The 27,315-nt window shown below is 41.7% G+C and overlaps 2 protein-coding genes across 2 annotated transcripts; both read right to left on the bottom strand.

Annotated features, from left to right (window-relative positions):
- Positions 1 to 11,404: 11,404 nt before the first annotated feature.
- On the bottom strand, positions 11,405 to 15,288 carry LOC309436942 (myelin P2 protein). Its single transcript, XM_082046647.1, has 4 exons — positions 15,155 to 15,288; positions 13,446 to 13,618; positions 13,085 to 13,186; positions 11,405 to 11,660 (listed from the first exon to the last, which is right to left on the bottom strand). The coding sequence occupies exons 1-4, from the start codon at positions 15,225 to 15,227 to the stop codon at positions 11,610 to 11,612; spliced, it is 399 nt and encodes a 132-aa protein (XP_081902773.1). The 5' UTR covers positions 15,228 to 15,288; the 3' UTR covers positions 11,405 to 11,609.
- Positions 15,289 to 21,323: 6,035 nt separating this feature from the next.
- Positions 21,324 to 24,771, bottom strand: LOC309436941 (fatty acid-binding protein, adipocyte). Its single transcript, XM_082046646.1, has 4 exons — positions 24,616 to 24,771; positions 23,192 to 23,364; positions 22,867 to 22,968; positions 21,324 to 21,557 (listed from the first exon to the last, which is right to left on the bottom strand). The coding sequence occupies exons 1-4, from the start codon at positions 24,686 to 24,688 to the stop codon at positions 21,507 to 21,509; spliced, it is 399 nt and encodes a 132-aa protein (XP_081902772.1). The 5' UTR covers positions 24,689 to 24,771; the 3' UTR covers positions 21,324 to 21,506.
- Between the last annotated feature and the right edge of the window lie 2,544 nt (positions 24,772 to 27,315).

Below are 27,315 nucleotides of genomic sequence, written 5' to 3'. Positions count from 1 at the left end.
GCTGGTCACATCCAGGAGAGCAAATATGAATGCATTTATAGAAAAAGCAACACACCTTAATAGAGAATCACAGAATGGTTAGGGTTGCAAGGAACCTCTAGCCTAACACACCTGCTAAAGCAGGTACACCTAGAGTTGGTTGCACAGGAAAGTGTCCAGGCAGGTTTTGAATGTCTCCAGAGAAGGAGACTCCACGCATTCTCTGGGCAGCCTGTTCCTTATATTCAAATGGAAACTCCTATGCTTCAGTCTGTGCCCATTGCCCCTCATCTATTATTGGGGACCATTGAAGTGAGTCTGGTCCCGTCCTTTTGACATCCCCCCTTGAGATATTTATAAACATTGATGAGATCCCCTCTCAGCCTTCTCTTCTCCAGGCTGAACAGATCCAGCTCTCTCAGTCTCTCCTCGTAAGAAAGGTGCTCTAGGCCCCTAAGCATCTTTGTAGCCCACCACTGGACTCTCTCCAGTAATTTGTTGTGCTTCTTAAACTTGGAAGCCCAGAACTGAACGCAGTACTCCAGATGTGGCCTCACCAGGGCAGAGAAGAGGGGGAGGAGAACCTCCCTCAACCTGCTGGTTACACTCGTCTTAATGCACCCCAGGATACCATTGACCTTCTTGACCACAAGGGCACATTGTTGACTTATGGTCAACCCATTGTCAAACAGAACTCTCAAGTCCTTCTCTGCAGCACTGCTTTCCCCTGACCTGTACTGGTGCCTGGGATTTTTCCTTTTCAGGTGCAGGACCCTACACTTGCCCTTGTTAAGCTTCATTAGGTTCTTCTCTGACCAGTCCTCCAACCTGTCCAGATCTTGCTGAATGGCAGCACAGCCTTCTGGCATGTCAGTCCTTCCTCCCAGTTTGGTATCATCAGCAAACTTGCTGAGGGTGCACTCAGTCTCTTCATCCAGGTCATTGATGAACAGGTTGAACAGAACTGGACCTAACACTGACCCGTGGGGAACCCCACTAACTACAGGACTCCAAGCAGACTTTGCACTGTTGATCACAACCCTCTGAGCTCTGCCATCCGGTCAGTTCATGATCCATCTCACTGTGCATTCATCCAGCCCACACTTCCTGAGCTTGCCTATGAGGAGGTTGTGAGAGACAGTGTCAAAAGCTTTGCTGAAGTCAAGGTAGACATCATCCACTGCTCTTTGTTTGTCTACTCAGCTAGTCATACCATCATAAAAGGCTATCAGGTTGGTCAAACATGATTTCCCCTTGATGAACCCATGCTGACTCCTCTTGATAGCCTTCTTTTCCTCCACATGCTTGGAAATGACTTCCAGAATGAGCTATTCCATCACCTTTCCAGGGATGGAGGTGAGGGTGACTGGCCTGTAGTTTCCTGGGTTGTCCTTCTTGCCATTTTTGAAGACTGGAGTGAGGTTGACTTTCCTCCAGTTCTCAGGCACCTCTCCTGTTGTCCAAGACCTTCCGAAGGTTATGATGAGTGGCTTCGCAATAACATCTACCAGCTCTCTTGGCACTTTGTGGGTGCATCCCATTGGGGCCCATGGATTTGTGGATGTCCAGTTTGCGTAAACGATCTCTAATCTGTTCTTCCTCAACCAAGGGAAAGTCTTCCTTTTGCCAGACTTTCTCTTCTCTCTCTAGGGTCTGGAATACCTGGGGGCCGGTCTTAGCAGTAAAGATGGAAGTGAACAAGGCATTCAGTAACTCTGGCTTCTCTGTATCATCCATCACCAGGGCACCCTCCTCATTCAGCAGTGGACCTACATTTTCCCCAACCTTCCTTTTGCTGCTGATGTACTTGAAGAAGCCCTTCTTCTTGTCCTTGACATCCCTGGCCAGTTTTAATTCCAACGGGAGCTTGGCCTTCCTCACTGCATCCCTGCATACTCTAACAGCCTCCTTGTTTCCTATAGAAGTTGTAGATGAAGTTCCAGAAGGTATGAGGAACTGTCTTAGAGTTTATGGACTGATATCATATAAATAAAAAAAAAGAATTAGAAAGCAGGTTTGTTTCAATTAATATAATAGGTTATAACAATCAACAATACATTCTGTTGAGTCTTTTTACTTTTCCACAGACTCTCATTGACCTCAGTTTTATGAGACTCTATAGTCTTTTTGTAGGACCAAATACTAGGCAGACATCATACAGAAGCACCAGAAGGAAAGGCTGAAAATATGTAGTGATGCACTTTTGCTATCCCTCCAGATTCACCTCTTTCCCATAAATAATTGCAGGGAGTCAATCACACTAATTATTGCATTTTAAACTAATGGATTGTTTGGGTTAACTGAGGTAAGCTAATGGATTACTTGGGTTAACTAAGGAAAGCTAATTGTTAACTAAGCAAAAAAAGCTTATCCTCTCTTTTGATCTCACGTTTAGATCCTGAAAGGGATCCTTAGTTTTTCTGTCTTTTGGCCATGTTGTCTCTTCCTCAAAGTTTGAGAGACTTCTCATAAATTTCCAATATTTAAAAAAAGTTATAGCCTATGAATGGATCTGTAAGCAGCAGATCAGCCCTGTGTACGTATGTGTGTGTATGTGTTATGAAAAGGATGTGTGTGGAAAGGCATGTAAATTACAAAGGATAGTGGCATCGTTTATAAGTTATTTCCTTTAATGAATATTTCTATTCAAATCCAGATGGTGCTTGGAGAATTTTCTGCTACTGAAAAAAGATTTCCCTTCCTCTTGGCCTTGGTACATGCTTGCACCACACCTGGGAGTGACGCTGGCCACATTCCTGTCGCCTGGCCATGGATCTGAATGTTCCCCCATGTTATTGTAACGTGGATGCTCTGCTCAGGTCCCTGAGGTGATGTTCCTCTTTTCTCTGGGACATAAGTAGCATGCTGTTGTTGAACTCTAACATCCTTTCTATGCTTCACCCTTTCACCATCTGCTGAAAGTACTCTCTGCAGACTTACCAAGAGAAGAGGAAGAAAAAGCAAACTGTTTGGGAGAGTACTGAGTAATTTCCTGATTTAATAAATAAAGCTTGATAATCTTGTTGCTATTTTGCGTTACTATTTTGCGAGTAGAAAAACTTTAGTAATTTTAGAAACAAATGAGGAACAAGGATTCAAAGTTAGTTTTGCTTCCAGTATTTTGAGTGTTTGTCAGATTAATGAGAGTCTCCTGGGAGTGCAAACTAGGTCATGACAATACCACAACATATTGTTTCATTTAGTCGAGAAGGACCTTTTAGCCCCCCAGATTCCCACATATTTTCCTAACACTACAGTTGCAAACAAGTTGAAATTACTTTCGAGTTAGGATAGGAAATCAACTGGAAAGCAGCCGTGAGTACTGCCCAACTGCTTAGCCCAAGAAGCGGGACAGTGTCAAATCCATAGAAAGCGCAGGAAGGAAGGCAGCAGCGTGCATGCAGAGGCAAATGAACCGACACCACCACACCTGATGATGTACACAGGTCACCTTCTCTGCTCCTCTTGACAGAAGATCTTCAGTCATGTTAACAGAGTCTATCCTGTTTAGAAAACGGGGATCAAATTTTCCATGTGGGTATCATGGTGTGTCACACAGTCAGAAATGTAGGAGGATTTTCATGGCATCACCAGCACACCACCATTCTCTGGCTTGGTGCTCCTTGGAGGTCTGCCACTAAAGGAAGCTCAGTCGCAGACCTGTTGGCCGAAACAGTGGTGAGAGCTACTAAACCTTCAGCTCAGTGAGCTGTTAAATCAAGTATTGGACAATGACATATATTCCTTAACAGTCAGTGAAGAAAAGCAGATACTTCTAAGCTGTTATTCATCTCCTAAAGACATTTGAAATTGGTCAGTTTCCTAAAGGTACTTATCATTCCCCATGTATTATATAGGGTGGTATTTCAGATGCTGATGTCTACGGTGGGTGAGGTGGAGATGTCTACAACATGTTGAAAAGAAGATATGAGACAAGGGTTCAAAAGGAGAGTAATCATAAATTCAGCAATTCACCTACATGGACTCAGGTCAAGTAATATACATGTTAAAGCTGTATGTTAAACCAGGGCCTGACTGAGGAAAGGAAAGGGAGCGAAAGGCACGGCTGAGTCACAGGGGGCTGAGCAGAGATGTCTGTTTGGGGTTACAGAACTCAGTAGCCCCACAGGGGTGAGGCTGCCACAGCTCCATGCCCCAGGTACAGCTGGCAAAGAGGCTGAGTTTGTCTTCCCCAGAGGTGTGCGTGCCCGCACACATGCACACACATGCTATACATTTACCCATATGCACAGCCAGCCACAGAGACTGAAACACTCAGTGTTTGCACAGGCTTGGACAGGCCCTGTTCTGTTACCCTTCTTGCTGATTGGGATGAGGGCACATTAGTGAGAAATTAAGTTAGGGAAAATGAGGGGAAGAGGCAGAGAACAGGTAGTGTGGACTCTCTAGTAAAAAAAGACAGGGGGGTGCTGCAAGTAGTGTGGGTTACCAGGATGAACAAGCTTGAGATATAGGCAGAAAGAAGAAAAGGTGTGCTTTAATCCTCTTATGTGTTGAGACCACTCATCTAAATGTTGTGTAGGGTGTTTTTTGTTTTGTTTTGTTTTGTTTTGCAAAATAGATTCAAAGCCACAGTTTCCACCAGAGCAGGATGCTGCAGGCTGCTGCGGGCACCCTACTGAATCCCTCCTGAACCTTCCTGGATGAGGCATGGAAGAAGTCAGGCAGCAGAAGGTGCACTTGCAGCCTGAGTCGGGGCACATCCATCCTAGACCTCTGCCCACAAGATGTGAAGTATTTCAGATGCACAGGGTAGGACTCACTCGGAGGAAGTGAAGGCTGTGACCACTGTCTGGAGTGATGTACAGTGTGGTCGGGGGGGCATCGAGCCACTCAGCCCAGCTCCAGCACTGCAGAGTTTTATTCAGAATGACATTTTTGGCCGGGCTAATTACCATCTTCCATGCTGGGTGTTTTCCAGGAATGATTTATTCTCACAGTGCCTGGGCACAGTCTTCCATCAGTCTGTCTAGCTGAGCTCTGTCGCCAGCAGCACCCAGTAGATACTCAGCAGTATTTGACAACAGCATAGGTGACTATGCATTTGTCTGAGCAGCAAGAAATAATCTTGGCCATTTTCCTTATCACTCTAACTATTTTTTAAGACATTCATTCTTATACCACAGCCTCATACCAAAATTATAAACCATATTGAAATCTCTGTGCTGACCAGCAAGAGCTGTGAAAAGGTTTCTAGGCTGGTTTCAGATGCAAGATCTGTTGTTGATGCAGAGTTTAAGAATTTATTTAGTCTAACATATGTCTTCAACCTATTATGACCAATCCTCAAAGGACTCACAGGTATCATATAGGAAGGAAATCAGGAGTGCTATAATCTACTCTTTTGCTAAGGTTCTTGTTCAAATGGCCTCTTTTTCATTATGTATTGAGCTTTTGACCTATGAGAACATGTATTTGGGAAGCTGAGGAGAGATGCACCGAACAGTGACTCTCATAGCGGGTACTGCAGAGGTGAGGTCAGTCTCAGCTGCACTGACTTCTGGACAGGGTGGAGAACAGTAGTCACAGGAGCTTGGACCTGTGTCACTGGTTGTGACTAAAAACGTGTATTAATGGGTAATTCTCTGTGTGTGCATGTCCATGTATGTGTAGATCTACACATATTGCATGTCTTACTTATCCAGGGAATTTGTTGTGTCACCACAGTCTTCTGTGTTGTTGACCAATCTCCCTTCCCTCAATTTCTTCTCCCTAGTAATTTCACGCTTCCATTTAGAGCATGTCTTTTTAGGCCTCATTGCTTTTCTCTGAACTCTCTCCATTGGTCCATTAATTGTACACCACATTATTCAGAACTAGGCATGATAGCACCTGTCCTGGAGGCTTTACTAGTGACAAGCAGAGCATGGGGAGGATCACAGCTCACTGACTGCATCCCAGTATGAGGTTTGCCTTTTTTTGGTAATGCCACATTTGGCACTTCTGTTCAGTCTGTGATCCACTATGAACTCCCAATGTTTCCACTAGTTCTTGCACGTTCTCCGTCTCCTATTTGTGCTCTTGCTGATATTACCTAGTGCATTTTTCCCTCTTAAATGTTCCCCTGCCTGTTTCAAACTATTTCCTGAGTTTGTTGAGATAATTTGAATTTGAACCCTGTCCTCTGGTATGCTTGCATTTCCTCTCATTTCTGTACAGTCTATAAATAACATCACAATTTTTAATGAAGAGATCAAGTAGGACTGAACCAGCACAAGCCACCTTTAGCCTTAAAAGTGAGCTACTGACAGTCCAAGTATATTTTTTGCACTATTTTGGACCCCTTATCTGTCTCAGCAACTTAATCTGTTCTAAATTCATTTTATGATAATGAACATGTTTTAGGGCTTACTGTCAAAGGCCCACAGAAGTCAACAGAGGTGACTATTACTTTTCTTTCATCCACAAGACTTGTCACCCTGTGTAGAAGAAAATGAGATTGGTTTGAAATGACTTATTCAGATAGGCCTCCATTCTTTAAAAAAATGGGAGGGAATATAATCTTAAAATTATTCCTCTTCCTTGACACAAATTTTCCAAAGTCATTAGCTTAGACTATAATGATTGCCTCTATTTCACAATGTGCTCTCTGTCCAACTGGAGACAGAGCCAGGATAAACTGTGATGATGCTTCTTGATTACACCAAAATCCCCAGAAAGAGGAAGCACCAGGGAGAGCCTCAATGTTGGTTCCTGTGCTCCTGGCCAGAGGGCTCAGATCCTATCTGGAAAGCACAGACATTTATGCAGCTAACCTTTCATGATTTGACTGCTCTATCTCTTGTTAACTTAAATAAAAACATTTCTGTTAACTGGGTAATTAGGGGCCGTGAATGTTATGTCTTACACTGTCATATTACTTTGTAATCTTATTTTTCCACTCCTCATAAAGAGAGAAGCTTTGTAAAGGCATTTGTATTCTTTTTAAAGGCATTTGCCTACACAAATTTATAAGAGTCAGTAGCCTATAAAACTCTAAACACTATATGGTATGAGATACAAGAAGATGGCACATTACTGCATAAAGTTGTGGTCCTCTGCTAGGAAACTCTCTACACAAGGCAGCTGAGGGCTCCACCTTCACTGTCTCTCAGATTTTCCTATCAAATGTGCAGAGCTTCCAAGTTACACTTGCATATATATTTTAGATTTCAGTTCTGGAGATTTATGCCAGGATCTGAGAGATATATGGGATTATTGTTGGCATGTATAAGTATTTTACAGTAGCTAGATACATTAAATATCTCTCCTTTCCAGTAATTATGTCTACAGATTTCCCAAAGAAACCTTAAACTGAGTCAAACTTGATATAGGCTGTGCTCTAGCTGGCATATCCCGCAGCTCCACTACATGGCTCCTCCTATAGCTATAAAGGTGACAGAGAGAGTGCTTATAAGCTTGAAGGACAAGATCAGTTCTCACAGTGTTTTTGACACCTTTACTGGCAGAGGTGTCTCTAAGGAAGTCTCATCCACAAGGGACTGTGCCAGGAAGTAGATGTGTTCACTTGGAAATAAGTAGAAAACTCTTTTACTCTTCCTCACACATCTCACAAGTAGTGTGATCAGTATTGGTGATCACATTATAGCAAATAATATGAAAAATACTTTATATACTTCAGTTAATACTCCACTGAGAACATGAAAATAGATACAGCTGTAATTCAGTCACCTCACCCTTCCTAATCCCTATATCATTGCATTTCTCCCTATTTTAGTTGTAAAAATTTTCATAACATTTGAGGAAAGTACATTTAAATACTGATGTGCTACTCAAAAGTTAAAAAGAGCACAGTCTCCTTTGAAAATACTGCATGACTTGTGTCTAACACAGCTTTCTCTCTCTGTAGTGTCTCAGGGACTGCACTATTCCCAATGTTGTTGTGCCCTTTAGTCCAAATACGATCACTTTCTTGTGTTTCCTATCTGCAGCACGATGGCCAATAGCCAATCACAACGTTTTGCATTGAAATGGCGAGGATATGCTCTAATTGCCTCTCTAACAAAAGCCTTGATTACATCTAAATTCCAGGATTTCTGAAAGTGATTTTTTCATGGCATCAGCCTATTTGTTTCTGACTAATTAGCCCTCCAGCGCTGCTAACCTTTCACTCTTTTGCATCCCGTATATCAACATAATGTCTTTAGTCCAAAATGAAAATTAGGGAAGGTAGCAATGACTTAAAAGACACAGTTGAACAATTTCTATACAGCACAGTGTTTATCAGCATAACAAGTTCCTTCTCTGAAAAAAATGGACTAAGTTGTGAAGACTTCTTATGAAGCACAGTTGCTTTAATAACATAGCCTAATCTCCCTCCCTGAATCTTTGCCATTTCTAGAACTGCTCGGCTGTATGTTTGCTGTCTGGTGAAACTGTCCCAACAGCTGACAAGGTTCCAGTGTGGCAGAGCAGCAAAGGCCACATGCTGGGCCCCTGTATGGGTGTGAATTCACATTGCAGGAATACAGTTGCCCCCCAAATGAACTTACCCAAAAGAGCTAAGGGAAGTTTAAAGTTATTACCTAAGGTATCAGCAGGGGCAAAGAGTCCCTTGCAGCAGAGTCAGTGGCTTTGCCTCTTCTCTCTGCATCGCACCGCATGGAAAAGGCCAGGGTGTGGGGTCTAGCTTTACAAGACCACGAGATGCGTTCTGTCACAAATTGCCAAATTCTGCCCAGTCCAAGGCCACAGCTGTGCTACCTGGAGTCCAGATGCAGCTTTTATTTAATTTCAGCGCTCCCTATGGGAGCATCAGAGCTGAGGCGGGCTCTTGTGCCCAGCCCAAGAAACATCAGGCGGGGCAGAGGCAGGCAATGCTGGCAGGTCTGTAGCAACTGGAGGATGAATACCCCATGCAGACTTTTCCCACTGCCTTGGGAAATGCAGAGGAAACGAGGTGTGACAGAACGTTACAGCACTTTCAAAAAGAGTGACCAAAGGGAATTGTGTGTGACTGTGTCCCTCTAAAAGCAGTCAGGTTCTCATAACCTGGGGTGGGCACTGGATCACGCTGATTGCTCTAAATTATGCTGTTTGTGTGCCAGCATCATGCTATTGATATTTCTAGATTAAGTGCATACACAAGCCAGGGAAATGGCAAATGCACTGGGTTGTCAATGTGAAAGCACAGTTCAAGACATAGGCATCGTACCTCTGTCCAGATGTTCATTCCATAAGTATTGGTCCCATGTAAAAAGTTTAGGAGAGAAGAAAAACTAATTTACAGCAAGACATAAAAATGGTATTGAGACTACAAGACTCATATTCCCCCTGAATTCTCCTGGAGACCCCAAGGATTGCTTTATGGACACCAGTATCCAAAGTGCTCCATTTCGTGCTGCTTTGTACCACCTGCCTTATTGTTTTTGCCTTCAACACTATCAGTTCTGTTGCACTTTTCCTGTTTTGGAAAGACTCCAGCTCTCATGACATTTTCAAGTGACCTTCGTACAGAGTGAAAGTGCCAAATACTAGGCTCCTAATAGCGTATCTGCACTTAGTTAGGAATTTAAAAACCCCAAACTACCGTTATTCTCATCCTAAATCTCTGGAAAAATAAATTCAATTAAAAATTCTGTATGGGTAAGAGAAGGGAGATGGGTTATGTCAAAGAAAATAAGGTAGTAAATAAATAAATGAGGACCAGGTGAGCAGCCCTTTGTTTTTACTTCTGTTACTGTTTCAAGATCTGGAAAAACCACAGTTTGTACCAATGTGAATGTTTATTTCCTTTTCTCAAGGAAATAAAAAGCTGAAAACTTTTTTTTTTTTTGAGATTAAAATTTTCCGTTTAACCTCAGAGAAACATTTACAGGTTGCAACAGGAACAGCAACGGAAATACAGAGCTTGTTTGCATCAATAACTACTCCTTTGCCTGTGGCTCGTGTGGGAGACCTGCTCTCCTTGAAAGGCTCTGGAGAGCTTCCACCCTCCAAGAGCTGGGCCAATTCATGCTCTATGACTGTTCTTATGGAAGCCTGGTGGGTGATCTTCATTTAAAATATATGATTACAATCTGTTTGCAAAAGATGACACAAGGGGTATCGTGCTGCCTCCATTCCTTGTTACAGTCACTGGGGACTTGGAGCCACAGAAACTCTGACACACAGAGGTGAGTTTTAATGGTAAGGCTAGAGACCAGGATAAACTCCCTTAAAACTGCTGCCCATGCATCCCATAACCTTCTTTTACAGCTCACATTTTCTAAGACTCATCCTGTTTGCCTTCTGGCAGCTACCTCTGGTTAGTCTGCATCTAGATAGCAGTGTGTCCAAAGCTGGACCCTGTCTCTAGCTTTCCCAGTGATGGGTAGAAAAGAAAGGTGACCTTTATATTTTGTGTTCACATACAATATCTGTCTCTTAACTATCTGCTTGGCCACACCAATTTAGATTCTGACATTCAGGATCTCTCCTATACTTCAGAATTTGTGTTCTTGACTGTAAAAGCAGTAGGTAAAGGTTCACATCAGCATTGCAGCTCCTAACAAGACAAAATAAACACACACACCTCTCACAGTTGTTTTAATCCCACACAGAAGACGGAGGGAGCTCTGCTTGATGGCATGGAGGCAATGGCAAGGGATGAAATACTCCACTTCATGTGGTTAGCATGAACGCTATAGTGTTACTGAAAACCAGTTAATGGAGGCAAAAATTAATAAGCTGCTACACTGCTTTTTGATTAAATAGATTTCCAGAAGCTTAGGTTTGGTTCATCTTTTTTTCCTTAGTTAAAAGCAGAGAATAAGTGCAAGGGGAGGAATGAACAGCTTAGCTACTCAGCCAGGCTTGATGGCAAACTCTACCTAACAAAAACTTCTTTGTAAGCACATGGTTAAACGCTATGCTAGAAATAGACGGGAATGCTGAACACTTCCCAGAATGAAACCCATTAGCCCTAAGATTTCTGCAGTTCATTTGCACCTGTTTCACACTTTGTTTCACAGTTCGAGAGCCGTTTGGCAAAAAAATGTGGAATATATTCAGATACTTTTTCCCCCAGTAGCTGTTCTCTTGCAAATAAATGCCAAGATTTAAAAAGTGGAACTGAAAGATGTATAAACATTTTGGGATGAGAATGAAACAAAGATGTGGTAAAACTGTAAGGCTGAAACAATAAATCATACTGAAAGCAAAAGAATTCTGATGGTAAAGATGATTTTCCCTATAGGAACTATTCAGCTATAAGATACTTTACAGGAAAGGAATATTCAATCCAAATCCATGAGATGAGAGTTTTTATACATATCAAGGAAGCAGTGTTAACCCTCTCCTAGAGCCAGATCAGTTGTGTTTCACCATTTTAATCAGAAATAATCTGACGACCTATACAGACAGGAACAACTGAAAAGATGGCATCATCTAAGAAAGAAACCTTACATCATTCATGTGGAGACAGTTTTATGTGTTGAGCAGCTTTTATTGGACCACCACAATACCTTGGATTAGTCACACTATGGCTTTGAAATATCAAATTATAGTGTAGTCATTTTCCCAATAAAAGGAAATAAGAAAATAAAGAAGCACAGTGCATGAGGCTTTGGTCGCTGATCTAAGCCGAGTTTTAAGAGCCAGTCCCAGTCCAGTGCAGAGAGGGAATTTCTTCATGCTCTTTCATAGACTCTCGTGCAGACAACTCCTTTCATGGCACATTCCTGAGGTACAAAGGAAAAGATTAATATAAACCTTTTACTAACACCAGGTGTGTCTGCTGCAGTAAACTCTGAAGTCAGTGCAAAGCTAGATGTCATATTTTACATCTTTAAATATTTGCATAATTTTTAGAGCAAGCAGTAAAACTATTTGACAGAAGTAGCCTGAGTAGTCCAGAGGTCAGGCTTCTGGCCTAAAAATGTTGCACTTATGAGTCACAAAATGTTTCTCCTGACCCTCTTGCCCCAGTGACCTTCAGCAGCTCCTGGTCACGCACAGGGCACATACAACAGGTAACAGGACATTAAAAAAGATGGCATTAGTCTGCAAAAAGTGAGGCCTCCTCCATAAACTTGTTTGAGGCAAGGGGCAGACAGCAGGATGCTGATGCAGAGGTAACCTGCTTCTCTGTATTTTGAGGATGGTTTAAAAACTAGAAAAAATTTACATAGAAATGCAGCCATGAGGAGACGTGAAAGCAAATCACACTTCCAAAGGTGCAAGAACTTAAACCAAAACACAGTCAGAACAAGCCAGCACAAAAAAGTGTAATGCTGTTGATTTCGAACAAGTCACCAAAATTAGTTCAGCTACACTCTTCAAAAACTTCAGCAAACGAAGTACTTTCCTTCATTCGAAACTGAAATCTCAATTTTAGTAGTGACTCCTATAACTGGCATCCCTAAAATGCATTATCACCCTGGCTTGGCCAACCCATGGGTTTGACATGGCTGCTAGAGAAAGGCAGGTTGAAGTGGGGGCAAGGGAGGGAAAGTCAATGTTCCCTCACCCCTGGAAAAGATCTGTTTCCCTCTGCATGGTGAGCATTTTGGGGGAGCTGTCAGGACCTGCCAGTCCCTGTGGCAGGTCACCACATGGGCAGAGGCGGGCACAGAAGTGCCGGCTTTCACGAAATAAACTTCAATGACCTGCTTAGTAAGCTTGGTATGCTCAGGTGGAAAAAGCAAATACAAGTGTGTGAAGTGATCTGCTTTAGTGGAAATAGATGTACGAAAAGGTGTAAAATCAGTTTTCTAAGGTGTACAGGCTTATTCTGAAGACAGAAAAAAGGAAAGGGCCAGTCCACGGATGGCAGTATCCAACTTGCAAAATTTAGTTTCATTTCACAGGTTTCTGCTCCTGGAAAAACTCAATTCTTTTAAGAATAATAATCTTGAGAGCAATAAACATACTCTCAAATCATGGCATCTCTGCCAATATAGTAACTTTAAAGAAAAATTGTTGTATTATTGAACAATATTTATTTCTCCCAGATTTTTTCCTAAGTTTTTTTTTCCCATTTTCTCCCTCTTTATTTCTTCCAGAAGGCACAGAGAAAGCAAAAATTGACAGTCTGTTTAGAGAGAGGCAAACTGAAGGCTGCATACTTCTGAACTTTACCAGTGTACAAGAAGTGTGAACTTACCACCACCATTTTCCCATCCACCAGTCTTCTCTTTATTGTGGTTTCTTTGCCATTCCACTTCTGCACTTGCACCAGTGCCCCTTTCTCCAAGGTTACGACACTCTGCAAGGGGCAAGAGGAGAGCTTCAAACTGCAATCCAGGCTTTGTAGATTAGAATGCCAATTCACTTTATCTTCAGCAGCACCCACATTCTTGGCTAATAACACACTTAGTAACATTAGTTTCGGCACCATACTACTTCTTCTTTCAGTGGTTTCTTTGAATAGTTTGGAAAACTCAGTGTTCCAAGGGGGCAAGAAAAATTCCTCCTTGTGGTCTTCTATGATATCAAGACCACCCAGAGATCATCATCCCCCTTACCTTGACTTTCCTGTCATCTGCTGTCGTTTCATCAAACTGCTGGCCCAGTTTGAAAGAGATAGTTGTATTTTTGAAGGTGCTTTCAGTTCGGATGGTTACCATGTCCCCTTTCATACTGATGATCACATCAGGCTTTGCCAGACCACCAAGTTTCCGGGTAGCTAAGCCCACTCCTAGAAATCAGAAACAAAACTATAGTTACATTCTAGCAAGCAAGAAGCTCAGTATTCTTTCATAAATCTTCAGTGGAAGAAAAAGGAATAAGGAACAGCTTCTTCTAATTAGAATAATCTAATGTCTGGTTCAGATGAGACACTGATTCTTCAAATGTGGAAAAGTGCTGCATTCTGACACTAAGGTAGCTCCTGTTGACAGAGTGCTCCTTCAGCAAGAAATAAAGATAGACATGAGTATACAGTTGTGTACATTCAGCTAAGAAGAAACGTAGGTGGTTACAAATCTGCATGATTTTTTGTAGAGATAGAATGTGCAGAAAAATTCAGAGGAAAAATCTATTTCTCATAGAAGCTTGCAAAAATCCTTTTAAAAAAATAAAATCTTGCCAAATCTGAGTATTTGTACTTTTGTTAACCAGCTGCATGGAAAAAAACTGGATTCTGAACTGCCAATATGCTGGTGCTTGTTCATTAAAACATATACTGGAGACTGAGTAATTGCTGGGTTTCCACTAACATCCCTTAAGGATCCTTACATCTAAACCTCACTGAAAAGTACAAATATGAAATGCAAAAACCATTGAAATATATGAGTGAAGAACTGCAGAGAGCTCCAGGAAAAATTGCATGTCAAAAGCCTTTTATATTGCCTAGTGCTTCCCGGTCCAGTTCATTGTCTAGAAGTTGTGAGGTCTGGGGGACATTAATGGAGGCTGCTGACAATGTGTTGCTGCTTTATAAAAGCAGAAAGGGGATAGCCATACTTATTGCCTTTATTAATCCTATGCTATGCTCAGATGAAAAGATCCATATAAAGTGATATAAAGTTATCTGTAAAGTATAAAACTATTTGCAGTAATTATTTTATATTGAAACAATTCTGCTCAGATATTCAGAAAAATGTCTATAGCTGGATTTTCATCCCACGTCTACTCTGGGTAATTAATTAACTGCAATTCTTTTGTTACTTAGTTTAACATTTCAAATAGAGGGAATTAGTGTCTCAGTGAATCATTTGTATAGCGAAAGAAATGCTGGAGCTGACTGTCTGTGCACTTGCTACATAGGAATGAAGCCAGCATTAAAATGAAACACAATGCCTAATTTATTACATTTCTGGCATTCTTCAGTAACAGACACATTCATTCATAGGATTTAGACCCCTGAAACCAAAGTGTCATGAGACATCTGCTCCATTATATATTGTAAATTATCACAAGTCATGAGTTTAATAGTGCAATCAAGAGAAACATAAAAAATGCTGCATCTCCATAGATACTTCACATTGTAGAAAAACAGATTAGATCAGGTCAGTTGAGTTAGACAGAGTACATTTAATATAGTAATCCAGCACCTGACTTTCTATTTTTCAGTTTTAGATGCTGAAGGAAAATAATTAAATTATGCTCAGGAAGTTATTAAAGTGCTTTTGTGGCCAGGAAGGAGGCATCATCCATGAACAAAGCATATGATGAAGACACGTTACCAACGAAAACTTATTTTAAAAAAAGAAGAAGAAAGAAACTTGCTCACCCAATTCTTTCATATAGTCATCAAAATTTTCACTGGAGATGAGCTTCCAGGTTCCTACAAATCGGTTACACATGGTATTTGCTTTGTGAGGCAGTGGTCCTGCAGAGAGGGGCAGCAGCCACAGCAGCTCTTGGTGGGACTCAGGGAGATTGTGTGCCCGACTCAGAGCTCGCCAGCCTCCTTTTAAAGATGCCCAGTCCCCACAGCGCTCAGGACGGGCCAATAGCAGAGGCAGTGCCAGGGCAAGACAATGTCCACCTTGTCCAAGGCGGCCGTGTCAGTACCAAGGCTCCGGGTGACGCCTGCCTCAGCTTCCTCCACTGAATAGATCAGGACACTGAGAAGGGCACGTGGGGATGGGGACGTGAGGTTACCACCACAGCCGCAGAGTAGTCAGGGGACACTGCAGTGGAGTCTCAGCAACATGAAGCCAACAAGCACAAGAGCACTGCATTCATATGAAACCCAGCTCTGACCATCCTCCCAATGGCATTCTCTTGCTGTCATTGGATAGAAGAAGGAATATGTTTTCATTTGGAAGGAACCTACAATGATCATCTGGTCCAACTGCCTGGCCACTTCAGGGCTGACCAGGTTAAAGCATGTTGTTAGGGGCATTGTCCAGATGCCTCTTAAACACTGACAGGCTTGAGGCATTGACCACCTGTCCAGGAAGCCTGTTCTAGTGTTTGACCACATTCTCTGTAAAGAAATGCTTCCTAATGCCCTGGTCTAAACCTTCCCTGATGCAGCTTTGAACCATTTCCATGAGACCTATCACTGGATCCCAGGGAGAAGAGATCAGTAGCTCTCTCTCCACTTCTCCTCCTCACCACTATTGTTACCTGTGTGCTAGTCAGGTAAATCAAAGCCATGTGGATTTCAGGGAGGAACTGTTGAGAACCTGCTATACATAGTCTGGGGTTTTTTTACTTTCATGATCCATCCTGAAAAGTGCCTGTATGTTTTTTTAATTTAAAGGCAGAACTGAATTATGCTGTTTTGTTTTCTTCCTGTCCACCAGAGCAGTGATCCCTGGCTGTGGGTTCTTCCTGGCACATACCCCAGGCAGCACCACAAAGAGAACAGCCAAACTTCGCTGCTTCCCTTCTTCCACAACAAGGCACATCCAGAAGCTCAGTGCATCAGTGGAGATCAGCTCTGGTGCTTGGCAGGTAGACAGTGAGAACAGAGGCTGAGTCATTAAAGGGCTTATCCTCAGTTCAAAGTCACTTGGTGAGAGATGAGCAGTTTTACTGGGTTGGGAGGAGAGCATATACTGCTCTCTTTTTGCCTTTCTGCACCGGGGTAGTCGGTCTGTCATAGTTGAGGGCAGATTTAAGCCAGTGCCTTCATATAAGACCTTGCATTCCAATGTGTACTACTAAGGAGTCTGCATGCCTCAGTTGTTGTGACCTAAAATTTCATGCAATCACAGAACAGCTGAGGTTGGAGGGACCTCCAGACCTCATCTGGTCCAACTTGCTCCTCAAGCAGGGCCACCTAGAGCCAGTTGCCCAGGACCATGGCCAGATGGCTTTTGAATATCTCCAAGGATGGACACTCCACAGCCTCTTTGGGTCCATGTACTCCTTGTACTGGGAAACCCAGAAACAGATCCAGCACTCCAGATGTGGCAGCACCAGTACTGAGTAGAGGGGAAGGATCCTCTCCCTCAACCTGCAACACTCCTCCTAATGCAGCCTGGGATGACTTTAGCCTTCTTTGCCCTAAAGGCACATTGCTGGTTCATGTTCAATTTGTTTATTCACGGGGACGCCCAGATCTCTTCTGCAAAGCTGAGTTTGGAAAGTTTGAGTTTGAAAATTCAAAACCTTTTCTTAAGAAGTACAAATAGAACTATTGCCTTGTGCTTAGCAAAAACCAGTCACAAAGAACAAATCCATAAAATGAATGTATGTTTGACAGGCAGGAATTTAAAGCATTGTAATTCAAGCTACCTCAAACTATCTGCAACTATTTAGTGTAAGACCACATTAGCTGTAATTCTGTCCTTCCCTTTCCTAAACCATGTTCCTGGAGAAAATTATTACTGGCTACATGAAAGGATTAGATGGCTTCTTTCCTACTTGAATGAACAATAGTCGTGTGTTTGTCTTTTTTGCATCATTAGACATTTCGCGTTATGACCATCTATAGAGACTTTTCAGATTTACATTTTAAGGAGTAAGAAACACTGGAATGATCAGTTGTGGGGTGAAATTTCTTGTGTTCAGGGTAGAAAGAGTGAAATGGAGTTGATGCTGGGCCAAGGAGGGTGAGGTTTGAGTTTTGTCTTGAAAGCTGTCATATGCAGGAAGGGGAACAAACTTAAACAGGAAAACAATACAACATGAGCAGGGAAAATATTGTAGTCTTTGGCTTATACTGTGTTTGTGGGGAAATAACAGGGTCTTAAGTCACAAATGTTGATTGCATATGCAAAATGTTTTTATCCCATCAGTCATAACATCAACAAGGGTACGTTGAGCAGAACTTCCCATTACTGCTCAGGTCTAAGTACAGTGCAGTGCAAGGAGGGAAAACCTAGAATATCAGAAAATGAAAACAAAGTAACTAAGAACTCTTTTTGCCACACAGTAGGAAGCAGACGCTGTATCTGTAATATATAAATAAAGTCAGTCTTTGAAGGTGTTGTCCACACAATACTCTTCTGAAGCAGAGATGCATGTTATCACATTTTTTGTAAAGAATAGCTAACTCTTTTATCCAACCTCTGGAAATGAGAAAGCTCCTCCTAAATGAAACTATGCATTATTTCTCCAGGAATAATATTAAAATATTCTACCGTTGCTCCTCAGGCATTCTTTGTTCTCTTTGTTTAATTGCCTGATCCCTATAAAGGCACTTTTGCAAGACAAGGCCAGTGCCTTTAGGAAATAAAAGATAATTTGGACATTGTAAAATCAGGCCCAAAGATATTCAAGAAGAGCAAATTAGTCAGAATAGAACAGCTATACTGCAGTACCAGTAACCTTAAGAACAAAAGTGACAAAGAATTCTTTATACAGGCAAAACCCCAGTCTTAAGCATTCTTAAACAATGTTGACATTGCTACCATCTATCTCTTTGTCACTAAGAAAAATCAGCACTTTCATTTAAAGGACTTATAGTTTAGAAAGAAGAGCAGAGAATTATATTTTCAGTAGAAATAATATCTGTGGAAACCAATCTTTTTTCCAAGTTTAAATTAAGAAAACGTCAAGGATTGTGAATATATGTGGTAAGAGGGAACTTTGATTCTCTTTTTTTTTTCCTTTATGGTTGGAGTAAAATAGGATTTGAAATCAATACACTAAAATAGTGCATATAAAAATAGAGAACTAAAATAGAGAGCTACAAATGTAAAGAGACTCTTTAAAGAAATACGGAAAGTAAATTTCTGTCAACATCTTTAAAGGAAATATGATCTGGGCAAACTTAGTGCCAAAAAAAAAAAGAGTCTAAATTAAACTCCTAGGAGAGTAATGAAGAAAACATAAATAAAAACAGAGAATAGAGGCCAAATGCCTGCCCCAGTGTGGGGACACCAAGGATGTTTTAACGTGGACTCTATGGAGCTGAGGGATCAACTCCGAACACAAGGCCAGCAGGTTGCCTCTTCCCAATAGCTATGTTGGAGAGTGTGAACAACCTGTTTTCTCCTTAGCTGGGGCATCCCACCAGACCAGACCAAGGGTGCTGGGGCTGGGGGAACAGCTGGCAGCTCGGGGCAGGCTGCAGGGTTGGGCACACACAGGACCTGACTGGCCAGGACACACAAATACTCCGAGTTCCTTCCGGTGGATACCAAGAGTTAAAAGAAAACCAGAAAAATAACAGAAAGGTCAAGGCCCAGAATAAGCTTTGCTTCATTTTTCTCCCAAGCTGCTGAAAATCTGTGGGTGTGAATCCCTTTTTCCTCTTGTTGTCCAAAATCCCTGTAAAGGAGCAGTGAGAGAATATGCTAACTGGCAAAGATCTTGTCCGCTCAGCTCTCAAAGGTGCCTGCTGCCATAAAGGCGTCAGCCACGGGGTTTGTAGGGGTTTGGTGACATCCTCCTTGTTCGGAGAGGAATGCTATGAGAGGGTTTGTGAATTTTGAAGAATAGTTCAGCCCGCTCTGCGGGCAAGGACAAGACACTGCTCTGCCTTTACTCCTCAGAAATGTGTGCTGTCACTACCATCCACGTCTCAGAGCACACGCCTTTGTTTGCCAGAGAGGAATTATCTACATTTATGCAAGAAGTCACCAGTCTGCTGCCTTCTTTAGAGAACAAATTTGGGCGTTTCTGAGAGAATAAGTTTCAGACATGTTCATATTCTAATTAAAGCATCACTAATACTTCATAATGCCGCTTACTCTATTAAAGCTTATATACATAATGTCATTTTAGGAAAATTTCCAGTCACTTATTTTTTAAATGGCTTCTTTGTTGTTGTTATTAATAAATCTTGTGCTTGATTCATTCACAAAGTCTGAATTCATTCACCAGGCAGTAAAATAATTGGTGAAGCTTTCAGAAGAGATTACTTGCCTCTGAAAAATCAGGCTGCAGATGTTACAATTGTAACTGCAGGTTTATTAAGAATGTAGGATTTTTGGAAAATAAAGGCTGCTGTATGGATATTGGAAATCTGACCTTTGAAATATAGTATATCCATATCTGTGGACAATGGGATATATTTAACTATGGTCTTATCTTTAATATCTCTCTATATAGCTTATTTAAGTCAATGTTACTGCTTCTTATAATCATCTCTCCCATGTAGGTTTTCTGCCACTAAACTGTAGTTTTGTGCTGGCTTTTTAAAATAATTTTTATTATTAGTTAAGTGCTAAGTAGATTTAGAACTGTGTATATGGGAAACTCTTAAGCACACTTCCTTCCCCTATATAAGTGCTGTTCTTTAAGCTGATGGTATTTCACAGCCAATGAAGCCAAGGCAAAAACTAGGGAGCTGTTTGTTCATGGCTTTTTTAACATTCTCTGCAAGATTTGTTTATAGTCTTTTGGAACTGCTCTTAAATGACTGCTTAGTTCATACAGAGGGTAGAAGTCCTTCCTTTTCTCTGCCCCTCTGCTGTTGTATTAATAGTGCAGGAACTTGGGAACAGTCTGAGTCATGCAGAGGAAAGTTCAAGTGTACAACGTCTCTGCTGCTGGCAGTAAGCTCTCTGCACCCTCATATCTGACCGCTGTCATCAGGAATATCAGGAATATGTGGAATTTGGTTCACAGATCTTAATCACAAAACTTGAGATATGTTCATTTCCCCCTTTTGTGGTTACTGCACACCTCTTCAGACTCTTGTCCAGATTTTGCTTAGACTATTTTTTTTGTCAGTTTGAGACCTCCAAGATGTAAAAATCACAGCTTCTGTGGCTGTAAAGTTTTGAAATAGGAGGCCAGACCTAAGGACAGCAGAAGGAGGGAGTTTCAGAATAAGAAGAGTTGAAAAACACGGTGTCTAAAGGGTTTTGCATCTAGAGAGGCTCGTGTTCCCAAGACCAATCTAACCGAATGAGTTTGTAGAAAATGCATGTAGGAAATGAAGGAGTTTGTACCACTAGCAATCTTTTATGGGCTTTTCGTAAGCCTGAGAGTACTTTTTAAGCTATGATTCTTAATTCAAGGCTTTTTGCCTAATCTAGACAGAAAGAGATGTTAAGGAAAGGGATATTAACCAAATAATCACAGCTGAGAGCTACAGCACCTATAATTTCACACTTCAGGTAGAAGAGGACAAGACCGAGCCACTTTGGATGATACCCGGGCTTAAAACTATCAGTGTATGTGTGACATGGAACCAGGTACATGGCTCCCTGATCAGGTTGAAAGCCAACACTGAAATCACCCCCCTCCCCTCCCCAGGGACAAGACCCCTGGCTCAAAGCCAGAGAGAAACAGCCCCATTTATTCCCTTTGCAAGTGGGCAGCCCACATACAGTGTCACCAGACAATGTTCTGTGTCCGGGTCTGCATCTGTCACTGTCACACAACAAGTGCCACTCACTGGATCATCTCCAACTCTCTTTCTGCAGTGGGATGGGTCACAGTTACTGAGTGTGGTACCAGTTCTCACATGATGCTTCCCTGCACAGCACCTGCCCCTGTGTTGCATCCCCCCTAGACCCCCTTCTGACAAACTCCAGCACTAGCACAGGTTGTAGAAAGCTGAACATTTTATTGAGTAGCCACAACAAATTAGACTAGCTGCATGTAAATGTTTTGAGTTATATTTGTAAAAAGTACAGTTCTCTTTAAAATGGATTTCTGGAGCTTTTCCTCCTTTGGTTAAGTTGTTTTTCTCCAGCATTAAGCATTAGTTCTATGTGAAGATGGTTTCTTCATGCTTTTTCGTATACTCTTTTGCAGGTGACCTTATTCATGGTACATTCCTGGAAAGAAAGACAAATGCAATCAGCTTTGAAGTCTCACTGAATATTTATTTGTCAGAAGGCAGAGAATTATATATCCACTGAGAACCAGTGTAAGAAAGAATTTGCATTTCTCCTCCTTTAAAATCAACCACCCAGACAGTGTAACTCAAGTTTGAGAGCTTCAGAAAGGGAAGTCTGAAATATTTCTTAGAAGCACAGGACTGAAAGAACATCAAAGGGCCATCCCATGAGTTTTCTAAGCTCCTCTTATAAACCTTTAAGAAGGCTCCTAGGACTTCCATGGGTGATGATTGGTCTCTGGAGCTGAGCATTAGCCTTTTTTCCTTTCTCCTTTTGTAGCTGTGTCCTGCCTTCTTCACACAGATGCGCACAACATACACCGAGTCCTACACAGCTTTCAGAGTGCAGCTCCTGGCGTCAGCCTCTGCATGTTAGGCTCTGTCCTCATCTAGTTTTCTCTTGGATCAAAGTCTGTTTTCTTCAGTCTTTCTTAATGAAATTTTTATTAAAAGCTATTTAATTTATTCTCATCTGGTCCCTATCCAAAGAAATTTAAATATTAAATTCATGGACATATTATTTTTCTCTAGGGGAAGGCAGAACTCTTCAGAAATTTCATGTATGTTTCTCGTTTTGTAACATGTAGGAATCTCAGCTGCCTTTTATGAACACAGTTTTTGTCCCTTTCCAGATTCTTCAAAGTGTCTTTCCTAAAACCGGAGAGCGGTGCAGGGAAGCCCCAAACTGCAGATGGGCCTCACTGGCACCGAGTCAAGCACAACACTCTCTGACCAGATAACATCAACCAATGGAGCCTGGATACAGGGTGTTGGGGATTTTTTGGCTATAACATTGTTATTGTTGACACAGTTGTTGGTGATCCATAGTACAGTTCCCACAGATTGTGGTTGAGTCTCTACAGGAGACGAACAGGAATATTTTGCATCAGCACAGAACGGACATACTTAACATGGACTTTTCTAAGGCTTCCTCTATACTGTCCAGGACTTAAAGATTCTGACATATAAGAATTTCCCTCATGGGAATGGTGTTTTTTTTTCCTCCCTACTTTTTCTTAACCATGTCTTGCTATGAATGGAGAACAGGCACCTCCATACCATTCAATAAGTTTAACAGCATTTTGGTTTTAATATATACTCCAGACTCATTCAGAGAGACTTCTTGCCAAGTGCACAGAACCATTTCAGATGTTTTCACTCCCTGTGTCTGAATCCAATGGAATATATCCGCCAGATATGTATTCTACACAGTGAATTCAGTGATTAAGTAACAAAAATGCACTCACCACCACCAGGTTCCCATCCACCATTTTTCTCTTTATGATAGTCTCTTTCCCGTCCCACTTCTGCACCTGGTTCAGTACACCGTTGTCTAGGGTTATGACGTTCTGACAAACAAACAAAAAGGTAAACCATGGCTATTTCATCAGGATGCTCTGAGCTGAGGAGAACACTTTCTCCGTGTCTGAAGAGCACTGAAGCACAAAGCATCCGCAGCTCTCTTACCTTTGAAACAGCGTTTCTACACTGGATGTCAAAATCACAACTCTCCCCTCCTGCTCCCACGTCCCTTTTGAGAGACGTATTTGGAAAGTGCCATTTTGGACTCACCTTTGTTTTTCTGTCATCTGCTGTGATCTCATCAAACTCCTCACCCAGCTTGAAAGAGATCTCTGTATTTTTGAAGGTGCTTTCCGATTTGATGGTTATCACATCACCACTGATGCTGATAGTTACACTGGGCTTGGCCACACCAGCCATTTTCCTGGTAGCAAATCCCACACCTGCAAATTAGACAGGGCACTATGAAATTTTTATCTTTACTTAGTGTTTTTAACTCATTTGTGGAAAAAAAAAAAACTTCTGTACTGATCTCTCTATTACTTCCTGAAGTTTTTATTATTCCTGTGTTGCAGAGATTCCTTCTTAACATTTCACTACCTGGTATGGTTATAGACCAAGTCACGTGGGATGATGTAAGGAAATTCTCTGCTCTGTCGTTGTCATAATAGCCAAAGCAATATTCTGAAGACAGAGACAAGATTTTAATTGCAGACTTTTGCACATACACTTGTTCTAAATAAGAAGTGCAGTGGTTTGTACACTAACTTGCATGATAACTGCATCTAAGAGTAAATAGGCAGAAATATGGTACTATTTCTAAGCCACAAAAACAAACAAACAAGAAATGAAAAAGGCAAACACTTTTTATATTTGTCAGTGGCTAGGCTGAATAAAAGGAAACGATTAAGAAACAGCTGGCAACAGTTACATCCTGATTAAAAACTGGGGTAAAGACTAATAGTGCAAGAGCCTCACTGAAGCTGTATGAAGGCTGAAGATGTCTCGGTGAGTATTTTACCCCTAATCTCCAAATAAACCCCCAGCTTTTTAGCATGTACTGATCCAGTCAGTGCAAGTTACCCCATACTCCCTCCATAGTACAGGAATGTGAAAATCTTTTCAAGCCCCATTTTAATTCTAAGCAAGGATTCTATACCTTTAAAGAAGAGTGTTGTCTCTCAAATATTTTGCAAGTATCTGCATGAATCCATGCAATTTTCTTTGTTATTATTCACTGGAGGCAGCTACAGAGTTTCATTCACTATAACAGCCACGGCAATTAATCTGTCTCTGAGTTCAGTAGCACTACAAAGAAGCTTAAGCATGTTGCTTTTAAACATGGAGAAGCTTTCTGCATTTTAGCATTGTACCTCTCTGTATGTCCAAGGATAAATGCTAATCCGCACAAACAATTGCAGTGATGTGGTTTACTTTCGTTTATAAGACTACTAAGTAGGCATGCATAGACTTGGCTTACCTGAAACTACTCCTCCCAATCAACGTTTTTCTATGTTATAGGAATTTGACACCACTAATTCACACAGCCAAGTTCTTCAGTTTAAGATCATCTGATCAAATAGATGGACTAAAACCCCCTTGATAAACAGCATATCCAGAAAAAGCAAGTAAGGAATAAAGTTCAAAATCAGCATTCCATCCCAGACACAACAACTCCAAACAACAATTCTCACCCAGCTCTTTCATATAGTCCTCAAAGTTTTCACTAGAAAGGAGCTTCCAGGTGCCCACAAACTGGTCACACATTTTGTCAGGCTAGAGAGAAGTCTTCCACAAGATCAAGCAGAAATGCAAGATGGGAGGATAGTATGAGCTCCAGGAGATCAGGACTTATTTTTAATAAGGAGCCTTGGCCACATGATGTTCTAGGATGACCAATGAAGAGGGAGTCCCAATGCCCAGTGTTTTCCTTCCTCCCTTACCCCTCCTTTGCCAGTAGGTCACAGTGTTATTATTCATAGGCCCTTACTAGCACAAAGATCACCATCTTGTTTTTATTTAGTTGTTTTTGACTTTCAAGAACACTTCGCCTTAAAGGCAAATAATTAAATCATATTGTCTTTGTGAAGAAAAATGTAGGTTCAACAAACAGAGGGCTATGTTTCCGCCCGTACCATTTTCTTTCATTTCAGTCCTCCATACCAAATGAACACAGATAAATTCCTAAACTGTAAGATCTGAAAGGTTCATTGGGATAGTTTAGTTTGCTTTCTTCACCATATATATTTCTCCAGTGAGGCAGAGAACAACAGGAAGAAGTGAATTTGAGGGAGAAAGAGAGTGCTGGTCGCTGTAGGCGGGTAAGGCAATAGAGTTGCTTCCTCGATTGAGATCTTCTTATTGTACCACATGATTCAATTGACCGACAGGTCTGTATTATCTTTTATATGATGGAGAGGGGATACAGGGCTCTGCGAAGAGCAAAGTAACAAAACAGATGATTTATCTGCCTTTTGCTCCTCTGCCTTCTGAAAAATTATGTCTTTATGGTCTGTTATGGCATGATCCTAGGTTCTGGTATCAACCCACCAAAGGTCCTGGACACTTCATTTGTTTTCTGTTCACATTGTTCAAGTAGTAATCTGTTTGAGGCAAGGTGTGTACAGGCCTGACATAATGAGGTCTACCCTGACTGATCTCCTAAACACTGTACTAGCTCAGATCTCAAAAACCTGTATCAGAAAGCAGCCTGGCAATTTTTAAGACTTTCCTTTTGGCTGTAATATGCTATTTCAATGGCAAAAAGCAGCTGATAAGTGCAAACTCCAACACCTGCAATCTTGCAATTCTCTTTAGTTGGATTTCCTGGAAATACTCTGCTAGTTGTTAGGTATCAAATATGTTGGTCCACGTATTTTCATGCTTGTTGACTTCATAATTAACAACATTGTAGAAAAATTATTTATATAGGATTGTGAGATCATAGAGGAGATTGGCAGGGAAGGGAGGTCAGGGAAGTCTCCATCACAGCCTCTCACTCAGGCAAGGCCACGTCTGAACTCAGACCAGGCTGTTCAGGACTGTGCCCTGTTGGGGCTTGGAAATCTCCAACGATGGAGCTAGAACAGCCTCCCTGGGCAACCTGCACCTCTGGGGAAAGGGTCTCCTGACCTTCAGTCTAAACCTCTCTTCTTTCCACTTTTATCCATAGTCTCTCATCCTCCCACCATTCACTGCTATGAAAAGCCTGCCTCCAGCTCCTCTGTCAATTCCTCATAGGTGTTGGGGGCTGCCATGAGCACCCCCAAAGCCACCTCTGAACTGTGATGAACCACCCCAGTCTCACAGCCTCTCCTCATGGGGCAGGTGCTCCAGTCCCCTCAGCATGCTGGGGTCCTCTGCTGAACCTGCTCCAAAACTGGATGCAGTATTCTCGACACAGCCTAATTAAGGCTGAGAAAGGGGAATAATCATTTCCATCAATCTGGCAGCTGTGCTTCTCTTCATACGGCCCAGGACATTTTTGGTCTTTCTGCTGCCAGTGCTCAGCTCACTGCCCACCAGGACCCCAAAGGACTTTTCTGCCAATCTGTCCCCATCCTGCATTGCTGTGAGGGATGAATATGTTTGTATATGTATAATTAGTTACTCTCTTGTGCCTTTAAGACTGTAGACTGTGTGTGTGGGGGAAATATTTTTTGTCCTTTTTTTTTTCCCGTTTTCTAAAACAGCTAATCTTAGGTTTGACCTATTCTTTTTCGAGTTTTTGCACATTTACTGACTTTGGGCCAATCCCAAAACAAATAAAATAATATTCTAATTATTGAAGTTGCTGGTGCCTTTCCTGATTTGTTTTCTCAGAATGTCACATGCTCAGGTCCTCTTTAAAAGGAAACCCTGAGGGACCCTCAAGTCTATGTCATTATCTTGTGGTTTTTTACTTAGGATTATTGGCTCAAGAAACACTGCACCATATAGGAACATGAAAACTCAAATCCAGTAATTAATTACACAATGGGTATTTGAATGTGTCAGGTGAGTATTGCTGCAACACTCCACATCGAAAGGACATGATTTGGCTGAACTTATGTTTTTTGCCTTTTGGCAACTGTTCTGTGTGTGGTTTACTACAATTAGCATTCATTCCTTTGGAGGGGAAATAGGGCTTTTATATTCAAATCTATAGCCTGAGAGAGGGGATTGGCTTTCCTTTGGTGTTGACAGCTGTCTGCAACACTTGTGCTGCTCGAAGGAGTTTTTTGGGAGAAAGGTGAAGCACCTGTTCTGTGCAAAGCAGTTTGGAGCAGAAAAGTGACCCTCCCTAGGCTGACAATTACTTGCACATATTTAAAGTAAATCTGAGCTATTTGTACGTGACTTGCAAACATGATGACTCAAAAATGCAAGGAAAAAACAAGCTTGTGAGTTGAGTT

This window comes from Streptopelia decaocto, assembly GCF_964273445.1.
Source record: "Streptopelia decaocto genome assembly, chromosome: 2".
NCBI classification, from domain to species: domain Eukaryota; kingdom Metazoa; phylum Chordata; class Aves; order Columbiformes; family Columbidae; genus Streptopelia; species Streptopelia decaocto.
This window is presented reverse-complemented; position numbering and strand designations above follow the sequence as displayed.